The sequence below is a fragment of the Gobius niger genome, assembly GCF_951799975.1.
Source record: "Gobius niger genome assembly, chromosome: 12".
Classification (NCBI taxonomy): Eukaryota; Metazoa; Chordata; class Actinopteri; order Gobiiformes; family Gobiidae; genus Gobius; species Gobius niger.
Window position 1 is genome coordinate 13,066,840 of NC_136863.1, and position 17,221 is coordinate 13,084,060.

Here is a 17,221-nt window from a genome sequence, read left to right on the forward strand (position 1 = left end):
CGAGGCCGTAAAATTGAGGGACTTTGAATGTGGAAAACAAAATCATAACATTAAAGCCTTGAGCGGAGATGGGTGGAGAAGACGCTACTGCTTCTCTCCAATGACATCATCCACACCGAGCACAAAGCGTCCTTCTTCTCTGTCACAGTCGGCCATAAACGAAAGGGCAGCATTGAGCTCTTGTCCACAGCAACCCACGCACTCCACAGAAAGGACAACTCTATACTGCATATTTTTGCACGAGGCATTTGGGCTTATTAGGAACACGATGAATACCTGTAAGGCGCTGCTATTCTTAGTTCCTACTAGATAGATGTTGAAGCGGGGAGAAAAAAAACAGAGAGGCGACAGACAGTCAGATGGAAAAGTGAGACAAGGCCGAGGTGACGAGAGCTTCGACTGCTCATCTGCAGCAAGGTGTGAGCAAGAAAATTAACTCATTCAAGGTCAGGTTATATATATGAGTCACCTAATAATCATATAATATATATATATGCAGTTGGCAGAATTTTAGATTTTTTGACTATTTCTCAAAGAACTTGAACGATAACTCACTCATAGTTCGTGGTTGTGTGAAGCCATTTATGCTCAAACAACCGAGTTTGCTCTTTTTAAATCAAAATGAAAAAAGAAAGTATCAAAATGACCCTGATCAAAAGTTTACAGTTTTTAGTACTGTGTATTGCCCCCTTTAACATCAATGACAGCTTGTGGTTCTTTATCTTTTCTCATGGTAAATCGGCCCATTCTTCTTGGCAAAAAGCCTCCAGTTCCTATAAGTTCCTGGGCTGTCTTGCATGAACTGCATATTTGAAGTGGTTCAGTAAGGATTAAACAACGAAGAGCTGTGCATTATACAGTTTTAATGTATGACGTGTTCCCCCGCAAAGTGCATTAAAACTGGCTCCGAGTTGTGTAATCCGCTGTTTTACTAACTCAAATGTTTGTCATTACTATGGAAACAGCTGTAGTGGAGTGATATAGAACATGATTTAACTCTGCGTTATACAGTTTTAACGCACGCCGATTAGCCAATCAGAATAAAGTATTCACCCAGACCATGGTATAAATGATATTGAGGTCAGGTGACTCCAATGGCCACTAACGGGACCTTCACTTTATTCTGCTGGAGCCAGTGGCATCAGCGAACTAGCTCCATATTTCACATTAGGTATGGTGCATGTTTTTATTGTCAACAAGGCCAATGATGAAATTCTGCCAGGGTAGACCTTTGAGCACAACTGCATATATTACAGAAAAGGTTTATTTTTTATCTATAGACCTAAATGTTAGCATTTTATAGACAGACAGATGGGTTAGGTTGCAGGTTCATAAATGCTGTTGCTTTCGAAACTTCAACTTATAATGAACAAAATAAAATAATCATTTCAATTTATGACAAAACAAATTGCACCTTGACCCTGTTATAGTATATTATATAAAACTTAAGCATTTCCTCACAAAGATTATGTAGATGTTTTTTTGTATTTTTACCCAGAAAATCAAAAATTCATGAGTAAATAAATACATTTTAACTGCTGGAAATGATGCGATAATCTGCTTTCAGGCCTCAACCCACCACTTAAAAAACACTGGGTTGTGTATAGGTGGGAGAGCAGCCAGTGGCCTTTCTATTAGGCTTCTATTTTTTCTGTTCCCTCAGATGTCCACCCACTGAAGGCATCTATCTATTCATGTTTGTTTGTCCACCTCCAGCATGAGGGCACAGCCAGTCCAACTCATCCTTCAAGTGGAGACGTGTTTCGTAATGATTGAAAAATTAAAAGGCTGGAAAGACGGCAATTTTTGTTTGCAAATAATGCTAGCTTTCAGGTACGTAAGACTTATGCTGCAGCACGATTGTAAATTTAGACTAAGCTAGAAGAAGCAGACGAAGAAGCAGAAGAAGAAGAAGCAGAGGAAGAAGCAGACGAAGAAGCTGAAGAAAAAGAAGAAGCTGAAGAAAAAGAAGAAAGGTACGTAAGACTGATGCTGCAACACCTTTGTAAATTTAGACTATGCTAGAAGAAGCAGAAGAAGAAGCAGAAGAAGGAGCAGAAGCAGAAGAAGAAGAAGAAAGATATGTAGGCTTTGTAAACACCTAGTAAATTTAGACTATGTTAGAAGAAGCAGAAGAAGAAGCAGAAGAAGCCGAAGAAGAAGAAGGAGAAGAAGAAGAAGAAGAAGAAGAAGAAGAAGAAGAAGAAGAAGAAGAAGAAGAAGAAGAAGAAAGGTACGTAAGACTTATGCTGCAACACCTTTGTAAATTTAGACTATGCTAGAAGAAGCAGAAGAAGAAGCAGAAGAAGAAGCAGAAGAAGAAGCAGAAGCAGAAGAAGAAGCAGACGAAGAAGCAGAAGAAGAAGCAGAAGCAGAAGAAGAAGCAGATGAAGAAGCAGAAGCAGAAGAAGCAGATGAAGAAGCAGAAGAAGAAGCAGAAGAAGAAGCAGATGAAGAAGCAGAAGCAGACGAAGAAGCAGAAGAAGAGGCAGAAGCAGAAGCAGATGAAGAAGCAGAAGCAGAAGAAGAAGCAGATGAAGAAGCAGAAGCAGAAGAAGAAGCAGTAGAAGAAGCAGATGAAGAAGCAGAAGCAGAAGAAGAAGCAGAAGAAGATGCAGAAGAAGAAGAAGAAGAAGAAGAAGGAGTAAGAGTAAGTAACACCTTTGTATGCTAGATCATTGCATAGTGAAGTCTAGTACATGGTTCTGATTGTTCAAAACCATGCAGGCAACTTTGGGCTGTTATACAGTAAAAGCACAATTTTGCGCACACATAAAATAGTCAGTTTGCCGCATTGTTACCTGTATACAAGGAGATGTAAGCTGAGTCGATCACTTCATATTTCAGACCGGGGAGAAATGGGCGCCACTGCGAGGGAACAGAGAGAGAAAAACAGAGTGAGACAAGCTACAATGCTCTAAATAGGTTTCACAATTACCATGTCACTTCTGGTTAACAAGGATATAATAAAGGGAGACAGGTCATTTTCCAACCTCTTGAGTTTCACATATAAATACAAACAGCTCCTCGGGCTCATGCAAATGCATTTACTCGCACAGAAGAGCACAAAGCGAGATTTTGGGACAATTCACATCGCCCCATTATTTCATTGCCTCGTTGTGATAGTGTGAAAAATGCTAAAATAGTGCCATATTGTACACAGGCTGTCTCATTTGTACATCAGGACACATGCTATATAGGCTACGACAAATAAGGACGCCACATAACACATCCTGTTGAGAGCCCAGCGGGGAGCGGCTCAGCAGGCTGCACTCGTCTCCTGTAATGTGACGTTGTTTCATGGGTGTTTTCAAGGTTGATTTAGAGGGGCGTCAAGCAGAAGTCAAAGAGGACAAAAAGTGAGAGTTCTTCCGGGCTGAGGGCACTGAGTAAGCTACAGTGGGAGGAAAAAGTGAGTGCACCGTTTGGAATTGGTCACATTTCTGCCTAAATTGGTCATAAAATGTGGTCGGATCTTTATCAAAATCATAAGAATAAATAAACAATGTCTGCTTAAACTAATACTGCCCAAACATTTACATTTTCTAATATTTTTATTGGCCATAACATGTAAACATTCACTGGAGAGCGTGGAATAAGTAAGTACACCGGCTGACTCTCGCTGAACTGCAGCAGTTTTCTAAAGAGGAATGGTCTAAGATTCATCCTGATTGTTGTGAGTGTCTAATCTGCAACGACAGGAAAGTAAAAGGATCAGCCAGCTATTTAATACAAGGGTTCACTTACTTATTCCACACTGTTGTGAATGTCTCAGGTCTTTCTGCAAAATATCTTTGAAAAAAAAAAAATTCTATTGAGGATAGTAAGTTGTCCAGGCCCTGAGGCAACAAAACAGCCCCACACCATGATTCTCCCTGCACCATACTTCACAGCGGGGATAGGGTTTTGATGTCGGTTTGCTACTCAACTTTGGGTTCATCAGTCCACAGAATATTTTGCCAGTAGAGCAGTGGAGCATCCAAGTGCTCTTTCGCAAACCAAAGTTGAATAGTTTGTGAGGAACACACGATCAGGATGAATCTTGGGCCAAAACTGCTGCAGTTCAGCGAGATTCAGGCGGTGTACTTACTTTTTCCTCCCTGTCCTATGAATGTTTACATGTTATGGCCAATAAAACATGATCAAATGTAAATGTCTGGGTGGTATTAGTTTAAGCAGACACTGTTTATTAATTCTTATGATTTTGATGAAGATCAGACCACATTTTATGACCAAGTGAAGCCAAAACGGTGTACTTCCCACTGTTTTGTCTCATGGCATTTTCTTGTCTCAATGTTTTCCACTTATTCCCATTGTGGGTGACTGGTGACAGGAGCTTATCCGATTATAAGCCTCATCTCAGGCATACATCTGACACAAAAGACGAAAACACACCTATGTTTGAAGGTTTTATTCTCCTGCGTGTGATTATATTGACCGGGGTGCATCTTGGTGCGCCTGTATCCGCCATGCTTGTGTGAACACGAGCGTGTATGTGGTGTGCCGCACAGCCATGAACACGGGGTTTGGGTTTGACAGCAGGAACAAGCCAGGACTCGGTTGTTGGTCCTCCCAAGTTCAACAGGCAAGAGAAAATCAATACGTGAGAGGAAGTAATAAAAGTATAGACCACTGTGCAAGATGGCAGGCAGGGTTTACAACATTTCATTGTTGACCACATAGTGACAAGTGAGAGTGTTTCAAATAATGTTAAGTAGTAGAAGTGTTTCCCTGAAAATGTATAGAAAATCCTTCACAATTGTGTTTTTTCTATGTCTGAAGCATTTATTGCTTTTGAAGCTGCAGTGTTGTTTCCTTCAATTCAATAGACTTCTCCAGAGCTGCAGGCACAAGGAAACAAAAGCGGGTTTGAGTGTGATACGCAGGAGGTAATGAAATAAAAAAATCCTGACCTTTTGCATTTGAAGTAAAACGTCCATTTAGTCCTGTTCATGGTGCTTCATCCCATTAGCAGAAAGCAAACTAGTGTTTTAATAAGAACTCAGCTATGTAGTTCAAAGCTGGGGCATTACAACGCACTGCGCCTTTAACTAGATGATAGGGTGAAAGCTTTAAAAGGATTTGAAATGAATTTACAAAAAGTCCACTTGTCATTCATTGCTCAAATAGAAAGTACAGAAAAAAAGTGTTATAGGAAATGTGTCTTAAACAGAGTTCGTCAGCAGTTCAGCAGTTCTATAATATGGAAGAAACAGATATTGAGTTAGTTCTTAATGAGGCTCCCATGAGTGCTTTCACTGAGAATATACAGCGCACTCTGCCTCGCTTCCAACTCATTTAACATGTGATTGGAAGTCACACATCGGAAACAAGCGCTCCCTTTGACCCCGGTTTGTAATGCGGCTGCCAGACGGCTAGACGGCCTTAGCGACTATAGCTTTGCCGAGGCGTGCCAAAATTGTGCAGTACGTGAAGCCAAATAAGCAAAGAGTGACTTCACAGGCGGATGAGGGAAAAATATGAATTACCTAAAAGTTTTGTTTGTTTGTTTAGAAGTGCTGTTATTTGAGTCAGATGCTATTACACTGATGTAGGACAAACTAATGGAAACAGACAGTAGAATATGACTTGTGTTTAAGTTTGGATGATGACTTTGATATCTTCCTGAAGTGACAGGCAGTTTGTCAGCTGTATGAACTGCAGTGGAAAACAGACAGAGGCGGGCTGCTGACAGAGCTTTGCATGTGTCGCTTTCATAACACACTTGAAACAAAGTCTGAGCCACACCAAAGGGTTTTTTGGAACTTGCGTGTTGAAAATATTGGTTGGACAAAAACACATTAAAACAACTGACTATGCTAAATGTCCGATGTCTCACCCTGCTCTCCAAGTAATTAAACACTGTAATCTGGATTCACATTTTTCTTACACGGTTTCAAGCGTGGGAAACACATGTTGGGCGTGTCCAGGCCCGCGTGTGCGTGGTTTGGGGTGTTGGTGTAATGAGTGGGCGAGAGTGTGTTGCTAAGGAGCTGCAGTGCCCTCTCGGCAGCTGAGCATCATGGACTTCAGCTGATGCTCTTATACTCCACAATGCGCATAAAGGGCTAAACATGAACTTTTGTCACTCACTGTCCATTGTGAGGATTTTCTTTTCTCAATTGTTACAAGATATGTCATTTGTGAAGTGTTTTCACATGATATGATTAAAAGCAGCTTACAAACCCTCTTCTCTTTCCTAAGTTCTACAGTCCAACTAAAGAGGGTATTATTTGCAGTGTTTGTGAGTACCTGTAATATTAAATAGAAGATGCATGAAACTTAACTTATCAGAGTCTCTTGTGAGAGTCAAGGTTTAGGTTCGGTAATAATAGCACAGTGAAAGTCAACAGAGATGCAACACAAACATAACTATATTGCCAAGGCGACAGTATTTATTTAGCAGTTGGCAGTTAAATACTAATATAGCAGAAGACAAATGCCACACGTAGAAAGAGGGGCTTATATTTCCTGACATGTCATACACTGCCTGAGGATGAAGGAACAATATTCAAAGAACGATGTGGAGGAGGAAACGGGGGGGTGTTTGATTTTCTCTGCTGAATTATATATTAGACAAAGTCACGCACACCAGACATTTTAGTAAGACAAATGAGCTCAATAACCACGGCAATTACTGCCATGTCACATCAGTGTGTGTATCCAGGCACTCTGATGGAAACCAATTAACATGCACGCCAACATAGAACAAAAGGATGGCAAGAAGCGCTGGTAAGTTGAACATTTGAACACGGTAAAAAAACAAGAGCTGCCCCCAAACGAAGACATCCTGGGTTGACCAAAACCTCGCCCTAAGCAGCGATTAGACGTAAAGGTTACATGGCATGGCACTGAGGAAAACTCTCAAAACTACTACATTTCTTACCCAAACCTCACTCGTGAGTATAAGGCAAGTGACAATTTTTTTTTTTTTTTTACATATGGCCTCCCTGCTACACATCAGTAAGGTAAAGAAGCATGTAGTCCTCACTCAGCCAATCAGAAGAGATCACTCTACACTCACATCTACATCACAGATCACACTATTGTGGCATTTGACTAATCAGCAGAGACCGGTCGTATTTTAAACTTCCTGTTTTCACAGAAGTCTGAAAAAGACCCAAGTCTGGCTAAATTCATGGGGCATTTCTGTACATAACTTGAAAAGAAACCATTAAAAGTTGATGAAACTCACACATTTTATCTGTGAATTGTGCTCAGCGATGATATATGTGTTGGTTTTGGAGGACGTAGTGAAATAAGTGAAATTACAGCATGGCAGCAATTACAGCAGGCACTTAAACCTAAAGATAATTAGTTTTGTCCATATTGGACATGCCTGTTCCACCTATTATTCACACTTACCATATATATATATATATATATATATATATGTATGTTTTTACAAAAGAATCAATCAACCGTAGGACGCTGTTTTTATGTTGCCAAAGGTTATTTTTTAGCAAAATTTTTAGGCAAACAATATTGGAGGTGATTGACCCCTCCAACTGCATGTAAAGCACAATCACATTGCATAAGCTCCTGCCTATGACAGGTGTGATCATTCAAACATCGGTATCACAAAACACATCTCCTGAATACCAGCACCCCCAAGACCTGAAAGTACTTTTTGTACATTTTATTCATAAACCTTTGCGTTTTTCTTTATCCCTTAAAGGGCAATGAACTAAATATGGTAACTTCGTTTACAGGAATTTCTTTACCAGTTTAAGTAAATCACATTGATTTTCTGCATGAAAAATGTTGAAAAATGTTATGTTCCCAAATAACACGCTTAAGTTGAAATGATTTATTTCAAAGTATTGAGTGCCCTATAAAGGGTTAGGCAAAGCCAACTATTTATACATAGAAGTAGTAGTAAACTGCGCTTTTGCATGTAATAAGACAGACTAATCTCACTCCAGCATCCTCCCATCTGCTGTCTGCCGCCGTCCTCTTTAATTCACATAATCCAAAAAATGTGTTTTTTCTCTTCCATCATCATCATCCTTGGCCCCAAATATCCCCAGGCCTTGTGACATGTCTCTTCATGGATACACATCACTATAGTTTTGTATAGTTTACACTATCCATGAGTTTATTAGACTTTCTATATGAGCCGTTTTATTTCGTTTTTACAGTTTCCCACAGAGTAGGGCACAGTGAGGACGCAGGGTACATGTTAGCTGGAGTTCTTTTGTTTACGTGTCCTCTCTTTGATCAGTGCTACCGGTAGCAGCGACACAGACTCGTGTATAACATATTATATTAGAGCGGGATGTGCGAGCAGATAAAAAAGCATATCGCTTGTAGAAGTCTTTGAGCAAAGGCAAAAGTTTTAGAGCAAGAGGCGGAGCCGAGAGACAAGTGGAGGGAAAGAGAAAAACTCTCACGCTCTCCTCGATGTGATGTAATTTAACAAAATCATATCAGGGAAAAAAAAAGTCATGCAGATCTGTTTTAGTTGTAATATCAGGCCTATGTAAAAGATGGACCTTCCATAAAATTCAGAAATAAGCAACTCAGATAAGTAGATTATCTTTCTGAATTTAAAATGAATCGCAACCCACTTGACTACATTGAGATGAAAGGCCAAAGCATTTTTAAATTACTTTGATAAATCTGTCACTAATATAAACAGTTATAAGGAGGAAAAAACTAATTTTGGGTCATCTTGTGAAAGTAAAAATGAAAGGCTGTCTTTAATGAAAACAGCTCCAACTTGCTCAAATGAAATGTGCATGTAACTAAAGTCTGAATTTAATTTCTGCCTGACCTACATACAGTCAAATTAATGTTCAATATTTCATTAGAGGAAATAAATACAGTGGGCCATTTCCCATAACAAATGCAGACTTTCGTCACGCCGTACAAATGAATGCTTCTGCGGATAACAAGACAGTCTTCCATATATAAGCCTGAGCTATGACTTAGGGATTAAAGCGAAAAAAGCATTTGTAAATTTAATAGACAATCTCAAGGGTGGGTGATAGCAGCAAAGTTGAAAAGCAATGTTATGTGCGGCGTAATGAATGACAGTTTATCAATGTTGAAGTATAAATGATGAAAAGAAGACTCCAACATGATGACGGTGGTGTTTCCGAGCAGGAAAACCTTGTGAATATGTAAAAAAAAAAAAAAAAAAAGGAAGAAGTGTGTACAGACAAAGGTTTGCAGACAGATTATACAAGTGGAAAAAATATTACATTGAATAAGCACAAGTGAACACATCAAGTGTGGGATGAAATATCTACTTATTCACTCCTCCCATCTTTTTGGAGGATAATGAAGGGCGATCAAGGAGAGGTGCAGTTGTTGATAGTATTCTCTTTAAAAGGGATGTAGCAGTTTATATTTGATGATACACCTGCTATTTCTAATTGGTGATACTGTATTATGAGGCTTGGTGAGAATATCATAGGCTTTATACCCACCTCAGATGCAGCAGCTTGACCAAGTTTGTAATAATTGTGTTGTAAGAGTGTGCATATGCTTATTTAAAAGGTACAAACTTTAAGATTCGTTCGTGTGGCCATTTTTTTTTTGGCCAAGCACTTCAATATTGTTTTTGACTCACTATGGCCTTCAGTTTTCAGCATATGATGAGCCATATTATAGCCAGTGTTGGGCAAGTTACTTAAACATTGTAATACATTTTATCAGTGATTACAGCCTTAAAGGAACAGGCCACCGTTTTTCCATATTGAGATATGTTCTTACCTCATCTTAGACGAGTTGATACGTACCTGTCTGGTCTTTGTGGGTGCCCGTGGAAGAGCATGGTCGCTTTTAACTTCATCCTGTTTGGAGCTATAGGAATACATTGGGAGAGCCCAAATGCTAACAACATCTTTCGTCGTTTTCCGTGACTGAGGGCACGCACAAAGACCAGACAGGTACGCATCAACTCGTCTAAGCTCAGTTAAGAATTCTCTCAGAATGGAAAAACGGTGGCCTGTTCCTTTAAAAATGTAATATGTTTGTATTACATATTATTGTTTCAAAAATGTAGCCGAGTTACACAACTTTGAGCTGCGTTTGGCAAAATATAAACTGAAAATGGTAATAATGCCACGGAGCAAAAGTGCAGTCAGAGATTTCCTTCTCCTTCGCTATTGCCATTCTCTCGTGTTTTGTTCTGACAACATTAACAACACGCAACAGCAAATCTTATACAGCAGTGTCCAACTTGATTTGGTTTGCTGCATTTTATTTCGGGGGAGTTTGGCATTTTTTCATTCATATATTTAAATGCTCTTGTAACTTGGGTTGCTTGAATTGTAATGACTAACGTATTACCGTGTTTTGATTAAGTAATGTGTTATATTCCTTAGTTACTGAATTTTTAAAAACTTTTTTAATATGTTACCCCAACACTGATTATATCACACTTAAGAAGCAGTGCTGCCTTGTCATTTAGGAACCTCATCATTAAAAGACCATGCCCCTCCACCATGCATACACATGTGTATCCATCATTGTCTTTAAAACATGGTCTATTTACTATAATATATGCAAATCACTGATCAGACTAATGTGCATCTCAGGAGAGTGTGCTAAAAGATGCGTTGCGTTTTACTCTTTAGTGGAGGTCACACATAAAAATTAAAGCTCCTTGAAAGATGCTCATAGAAAAGATCAAAGCAATTAGTAATATACGAGTTATATACATAACTGCAAACGCTGAGCGTGTGGTGACGCATTGGAGTCGCATAAAACGCAGGGAAGCAGAGGAGAAGAGGTAAATTAGGCAGCCGTGAAAAAGTGGAGACACAAGTGAGGCGTAAAATATGACTCCATATGTTTGAGAGAGCTGCTGAACTCAAATCAGTCCTAAAGGGAAATGGAGTGGGAAGGCTCAGCCCAAGCAATTCTATGCGTGAAAAGATACACACTATATAGAGCACATCAAAACGGCTACATTTTGCGGGATTTCTGGCGCATTCTATAATAATTATCTAATGGAGGTTTTAAAGATCCTAGATTATGCAATATGACAGGTTTGAGCTTTTAACCATGTTTCAATGTAATATCAGGGACGGACCGGGACTGAGAAACGGCCCTGGACTCTGACCCAAATTAGCGTAAATGCAGCACTTCCACAAAGACATGTTAAAACCTCTTACCACCCGCCTTAAGTGTGCATTTCCGAGGGCATTTCCTCCAGTTCGGTTTTACCCAAATCTAAAAACTTCTCGCCTCATTTGAAAGCTAAGACTTACAAAAGTGATTGCAACCTTTTGTCGCAGCATGTTGTTTTTTCATTACTTTATTGTCATGTACTTGTTGGTTTTTCATTGCTTGTTTCGTTGCTTTGTTGTCGTGTTTTCGTCACGTCTTAGTCCCTTTTTTGTAGTGTTTTCATCACGTTTTTGTTCTCGTTTTTGTTGCTATTTTGATGCTTTTCTTTAAAGCTTTTAGATTTCGGTTAAGGCGGGGGGTTAAGAGGTTAAGGAGAAAATTTAGACTAGTGGCCCAAGAGCCAGTGGCCCTTCTGTGCTCTTCCAGAATGGATTATGGCCAGTCCGCCTCTGATATCATTTGTCATTTTGATAAAAGATCTACCATTAATTGTTTGAATACTATCCACTTGTGACTATTGCTGTTGCTGTTGTGAATTTCTCCATTCTCCATTATATAAAAATATACCTGGATTTCTGTTTGGCTTCACTGATTCATCCAACATATTTACTCAGTCCCCCTCTAACAATCTTCCGAGGAGAGATTCATATGTTTACAGACATTCACATCAACTTGACGTGTCCGCCTTTTATTGCCATAGAGCATTGCTTTCTCTGCAGGCGGATTGTATAACTATAGCCTGGCCAGCCAGACTATTCTCTGTTTATTGTAAATTTTCAAATGTATTTCAAATATATTTTTTCCATACTGAGATATGTTCTTACCTTATTAGACGAGTTGATCCATAACTGTCTGGTCTTTGTGCGTGCGCTCAGTCACGCAAATAGAAGCTACCAAGCTATTCCACGTTAGGAGGAAATATCTTAATATTATTACACCTTACAATAGAATACCCCTCTTTATCCGCTTAGAAAATCGAGGTTTAATTTTGTGTAACTAGACTTGGATCGTGTAACTTTTCACGTAACTGTATTTAAATAGGGAAAACGTGGATCAGCTTGGTAGCTTCTAACTTCACCCCAGTTTGGAGCTATGCTGTGAGGGGCGAAATGCTAAAAACATTTGCGTGACTGAGCGCACGCACAACGACCAGACAGTTACAACTCGTCTAAGCTAAGGTCAGAACATATCTCAGTATGTTAAAGCGATGGCCTATTCCTTTAAAAGATCCGAAGAATAATAATGTCAAAAGCTTAGGTGTCCAAAAGTAGAAGCCTGAAAAAAGGCGTGATTTAAAACCTTTAAAATGTAAAATACTGAAAATACAGTGTCAATGTTTGCAAGCACCGCCTTATATGACGGATTTCTAAGGCAATAAGTTTACAGCATCCCAGTCAGCTCTATATAGTTTAACAGCTGGCTCTGGGTCACACAGCGCTGACAGGATTTATGTCGAGGAGAAGATGCGATGTGCGCTTTTCCAGACAGGCTGTGAATATGCGGATGCTCGGGAGTGTCAGCTACATCACACGGTGGGCAGTTGAGAGACGTGAGGCCGGCAGCGGCGATAAAACACAACCATTAAATCCCAGCCCGGCATCTCTCTATAAACTTGCCACAATTAATTAAGGGCTGACTTTCTTCCTCTCGCACACCCGCTGCCTCTTTGGTCTTAATCTCACTGTTTAATGACCAAGTTTTGCCCGGAGTTATTCAAATGGCGCTCCGTTACTGCCGTGGCAAAATATGAGTCAATGTTGCAGATACAAATTACAAAGCTAGGCCTGTAACATGTCACAGATTTCTTTTGAAGCGTAATATTGCACAATAGGATGTTAATGCAAGAAAGTAGAGCGCGATGTGAATGATATTAAGAATTGAATTAAGACGGACAGAGCATCAGTAACTTATGCCCCTGGAGGCCATAAGCGCCACTGCAGGTGTCATAGCATTTTTTTTTCTCTTTAATTGTCCGTGAGTGTAAATACTGTGCGGACTGCTGCTAAAGAGGCGCTAGCCCACAGCTAGCTTTGCCCGTCAGCCTGTTAGCTTCTTCGTGATTCCATTAGTGCATATTGCGCTTCCGGGTCAGAGCAGGGAAAGTTGTACGTGTGGTTTTCTGGCCAGAGACACAAGGGGGAGATGAAAGACCCCCCCCCCAATCATCCCATCAACACTTGTATTACCCCCAGAGGGACTATGAAAAGGATTTATTAAGGTAAACAAGTTACTCAGTTCTGCTTTAACAGACTAGGGTAGTGTTTCTATACTTTTTCAGTACATAAATATTGAAAGAAATGTTTTCTGGAAAAGGCTTGTGATCCACTTGTGTCCTGACCCACCAGTTGAGAAACACTGATTTAGGAGACTGAACATCTGCATGAGTAAGGCCTGTGGCACAAAACATGCAGATATGTATTTAATTTCACTGGAAATATTGCTATAGCACATCATTACTATGTTGTTTTAACACTACAGTGATAGGACGAATAAGAACAAATATGACTGCAGACTCTGTATCTACGCCAGGTCCAACTGACTGGAGGACAGCTTCCCCCACCAGGCAGACAGTAAGTCTTTACCCCCTCCATCAAAACCCAGCTCCAGCTAATGTGCCCTGGACAAGTTTGGGCTTTGGCATCTGGCCCGGTCTCCTTCTGCTGCCCCCATATATTTTTGATAGTGCTCTGTATAGTAGTTGTTGCTTTATTACATCAAGGGTTTGAGAGGAATGTGGTTGTGATTCTCTGTATGTGCTTTTCATGTGGTAGAATTGACCATAAAACTACACTGGACTTATTCCTAGTTTTGTCTTTATATTCTTTGTTTAAAGAAAAAAAAACATAACTGCATTTTTAATTCTATGAGCGCAAAGGCATAACATTTTAGAGGACACCAGATGGCTATAGTCTGCTCTATGGGTCTTAGACGATGGAAATAAATTCATGACCCACGCACGCGCACCTGCCTCAACCCTTGAGTAACTTTCCATTTGAGATAAAGATTTAACCTGGACCGGGAGCTGGGGGGAGATGGGAGGAAAAGTAAATTCTGCCTCCGTCTTGATAGCTCACAATCAGCTCATTCATTGACCTGTTGCTCCACATACAAACATGTTTCCAAGCCTTCAGGTGAAATACAGACTCTTCCCTGTCTTAGCAGTTTATTTTGCCCTCCCCCGAAGGCCTTCCCTTTAATCTGCAATGTAAAAAGACCAGTACAAGGTTTCTCTTTCTTATTCCGTCGCCAAGAGGTAACCTTAGGACGCTGTTTGTGTAGTAGCGCTCTCAATTCTTTATAACAAGCCCAGTTAAACAAATACATCCCAAGAGAAACGGCGCACCTTTGACCGTGCAATCACAGCCAAGCACACAGCAGCAGAGAGAGCAGAAAGAGTCGTGAATCCTGAGTATCCCACAACAAATGAGGTTCTCCCATGGATTTATAGGAGCCATGGGCCTATACTGTTGTGGGCCCAGTCAGCGTAAATCTGCTATTTTTGTCAAAGGCGTGAAATGTGTTCGGCTGCAAAATCAAACACTTGGGTCTCACTGAGGATTTCTGCACACAAATGGAAATATAAGTACTATCCCCTATACCTTTGTCTGAATACATTTGTCAAATCAAAAATAATCTTGCTTTCCCACTTTGTTAAAGAGGGGGTATTATGCTTTTTTCAATCACATAGCACCAGTCTATATCACACTACAATGATGACGAAACCTTCTGTTGGTCTGTAAATGCAGTAAATTAGAATAACTGCCATGTATAAAATTGCTCTCTCAAAAATGTCTTGAAATAGGCCTCTGTCTCTTTTAGAACCTCTGACCCTTTCAGACACGCCCCCCCCCACACGCTGTCTGTGGCATCAGTGGGGAGGGGGTTCTGCTGAGGAGCAGTGGTTGGTTACTCGGCTGGTGACGAAAGCTCGGAGGCGTCTCCAGGAGGTGGGGGCGTTCCTAGGAGGACTCAGGCAAACCTATCCCTAAAATGGCTGCCATCACAGTTTTTACAGATTACTCAAAAATACGTGAATGTGCCAAGGCAAAACTTCAGGCGTGTTTTTAATGAGGGAATGACATAATAACATGATGTAAAGCTTGAAAAAGTCAATTTTGCATAATACCCCCCCTTAAAAAAAAAAAAAAAAGGTATATGCTGCTTTTCCACCTCGACTGGGTGCTCGAAGTACTCCCTTAAGAGACAAGGTGGGTTAAGTGTCTTGCCAAGGACAGCAGCGGTGTGTACTGTACTACTGTACTAGTGAGAGCTGGGATTGAAACGCCGACCTTTGGCTCAGTGGGCGAACACTGTACCGATTGAGCTACTGCCTAAACTAGAATAGTTGGCAATAAAGAGACTTACTATAAGTATAAACCTCCTCACTCTCAGTTAAATTCAAATACAATACCTTGGGGGAATAGCTTTTGCTACTGCTGCCCACACGCTCCTGCTCCTGAGAAACTCAAGACTCACTGCACAACTTAAAAGTCACCTGCTGTACCTTCACTATTGCGCTTTAATCTCCACTTAATGAGGAGTTGGGGTTGAAGTATGGAGAAACAATGTGATTTATTTGAAGTGTGTTACTAGGAACATGTAATACAAGATTTATTTTCTCTCTGTTCCTTTTTGTTAATGTACAAATGCTTAGAGAATTATATTGTATTTTTCAGCCATGTGACCTCATTAGGGGCACTACAAATACAGGTGTTTTCTCTTCCTGCTTAATGTCTGATGAAGGGCTGATTTATTTGGAGCATTCAAGCTGTGTGGATCTTTTTGCTTTCACAACTTACAGTTCTATGGTTTCTTCCTGCATGCTTTTCATTTTTTTTGCGATGTGGGTATCTGCCTAACCTTATCATAAAAAAATACCCTATAAATGTACAAACAAACATGAGGCTTTGCTGTGAGCAGCTCAGCTCTCCTAAGACCTGCCTGTACTTTACCGGGAGTGGGTTCGTCTCCAGCTTTAAAGATTTAAATGAGGTTCTCATCCAAACACTGTACGTTCTTCGATTACCCACTGCTATAATAGTATTATCTGTGTTGAGCTGGTCATTAGGAGCATGTTTTGCACTGAAGGTAACAGCATAGTCCAAATGTTACGCAGTGTGCCTTTAAGATGGCATGCACTATGCTGAAATGTGTCAATTATAATACAATAAAAACAGCAATAGGGACAAAAGTTATTTCATGTTTTTTTTTGTGGCTCTTCTTGGCTGCATATAGTTTATGGTGCCTGAGCTGGTATCCAGTGGAGGGGGTCTGAACTGTCCTTCAGGATATTCTGGTGGGTCTGCAGTGTGGCCATGTCCCGCCTCTCACTCAGAGATTGGATATGTTTTTGCTTTCAAGCCGATGCTAAATTCTTGCTGGAAGAGATACGTCGTAAATTAGCGACACTCTGCGCTAAGGGGTAAAATGAGGTTCTCATCCAAACACTGTACGTTCTTTCATTACCCACAACAGAAATATTGTTATCTGTGTTGAGCTGGTCATTAGGAGCATGTTTTGTACTGAAGACGACAGTATAGTCCAAAATGTTGCGCAGTGTGCCTTTAAGACGGCATGCAGCAAACAAACTTATGCTTTCCTGGACTTATCTGTGCTTTGTGATTTACTTACACAATAATACAAGGCTATAGTTCTATTCTGTAAAGCACTTTATAAATCCTGTATTGGTGTTTGTATTACTAAAACAGTAATAGCTTATGGTCACACCTGTATCTTATAGCATCTGTTACACATTGAACTCGTATTGACCTGTACACTGCAACACTGCGATGGGACAGACCCTATACTGTCTGTTCTGCAACCGAACCATAGTGCAGCATGGAGAACCTTGTTTCTGCCCTGAAAAGCTGATTACTGAAACACTTTAGAGAGACGACAATTTGTTGCTGTTTTGAAAAACTAGTAGACTACATGGACATGCAAAACTGGGCAATATAAAACCTTCTTCAACAAAGCATATCAATTGTCAAGTCAATAATTTTGACTCGGAGCAGTTTTTCTTGAGCAGTACCCCTATGATTTGATCGCTTGAATTGAATTTAGTGCAGAACTTGTGCTTATTTGGCACGCACAGTAATCCTTTTAACAATGTCAAACTCCACTGACCTCACGGTCGAGT

The 17,221-nt window shown here is 40.2% G+C and overlaps 1 protein-coding gene across 1 annotated transcript in view; it reads right to left on the reverse strand.

Moving 5' to 3' along the window:
• b4galnt4a (beta-1,4-N-acetyl-galactosaminyl transferase 4a) overlaps window positions 1–17,221 on the reverse strand; it is a 128,682-nt gene that overhangs the window by 14,993 nt on the left and 96,468 nt on the right. The window contains exon 9 of the mRNA XM_079567480.1: window positions 2,802–2,868. Coding sequence (XP_079423606.1) covers window positions 2,802–2,868 — 67 coding nt within the window. The remainder of the gene's footprint in view (window positions 1–2,801; window positions 2,869–17,221) is intronic.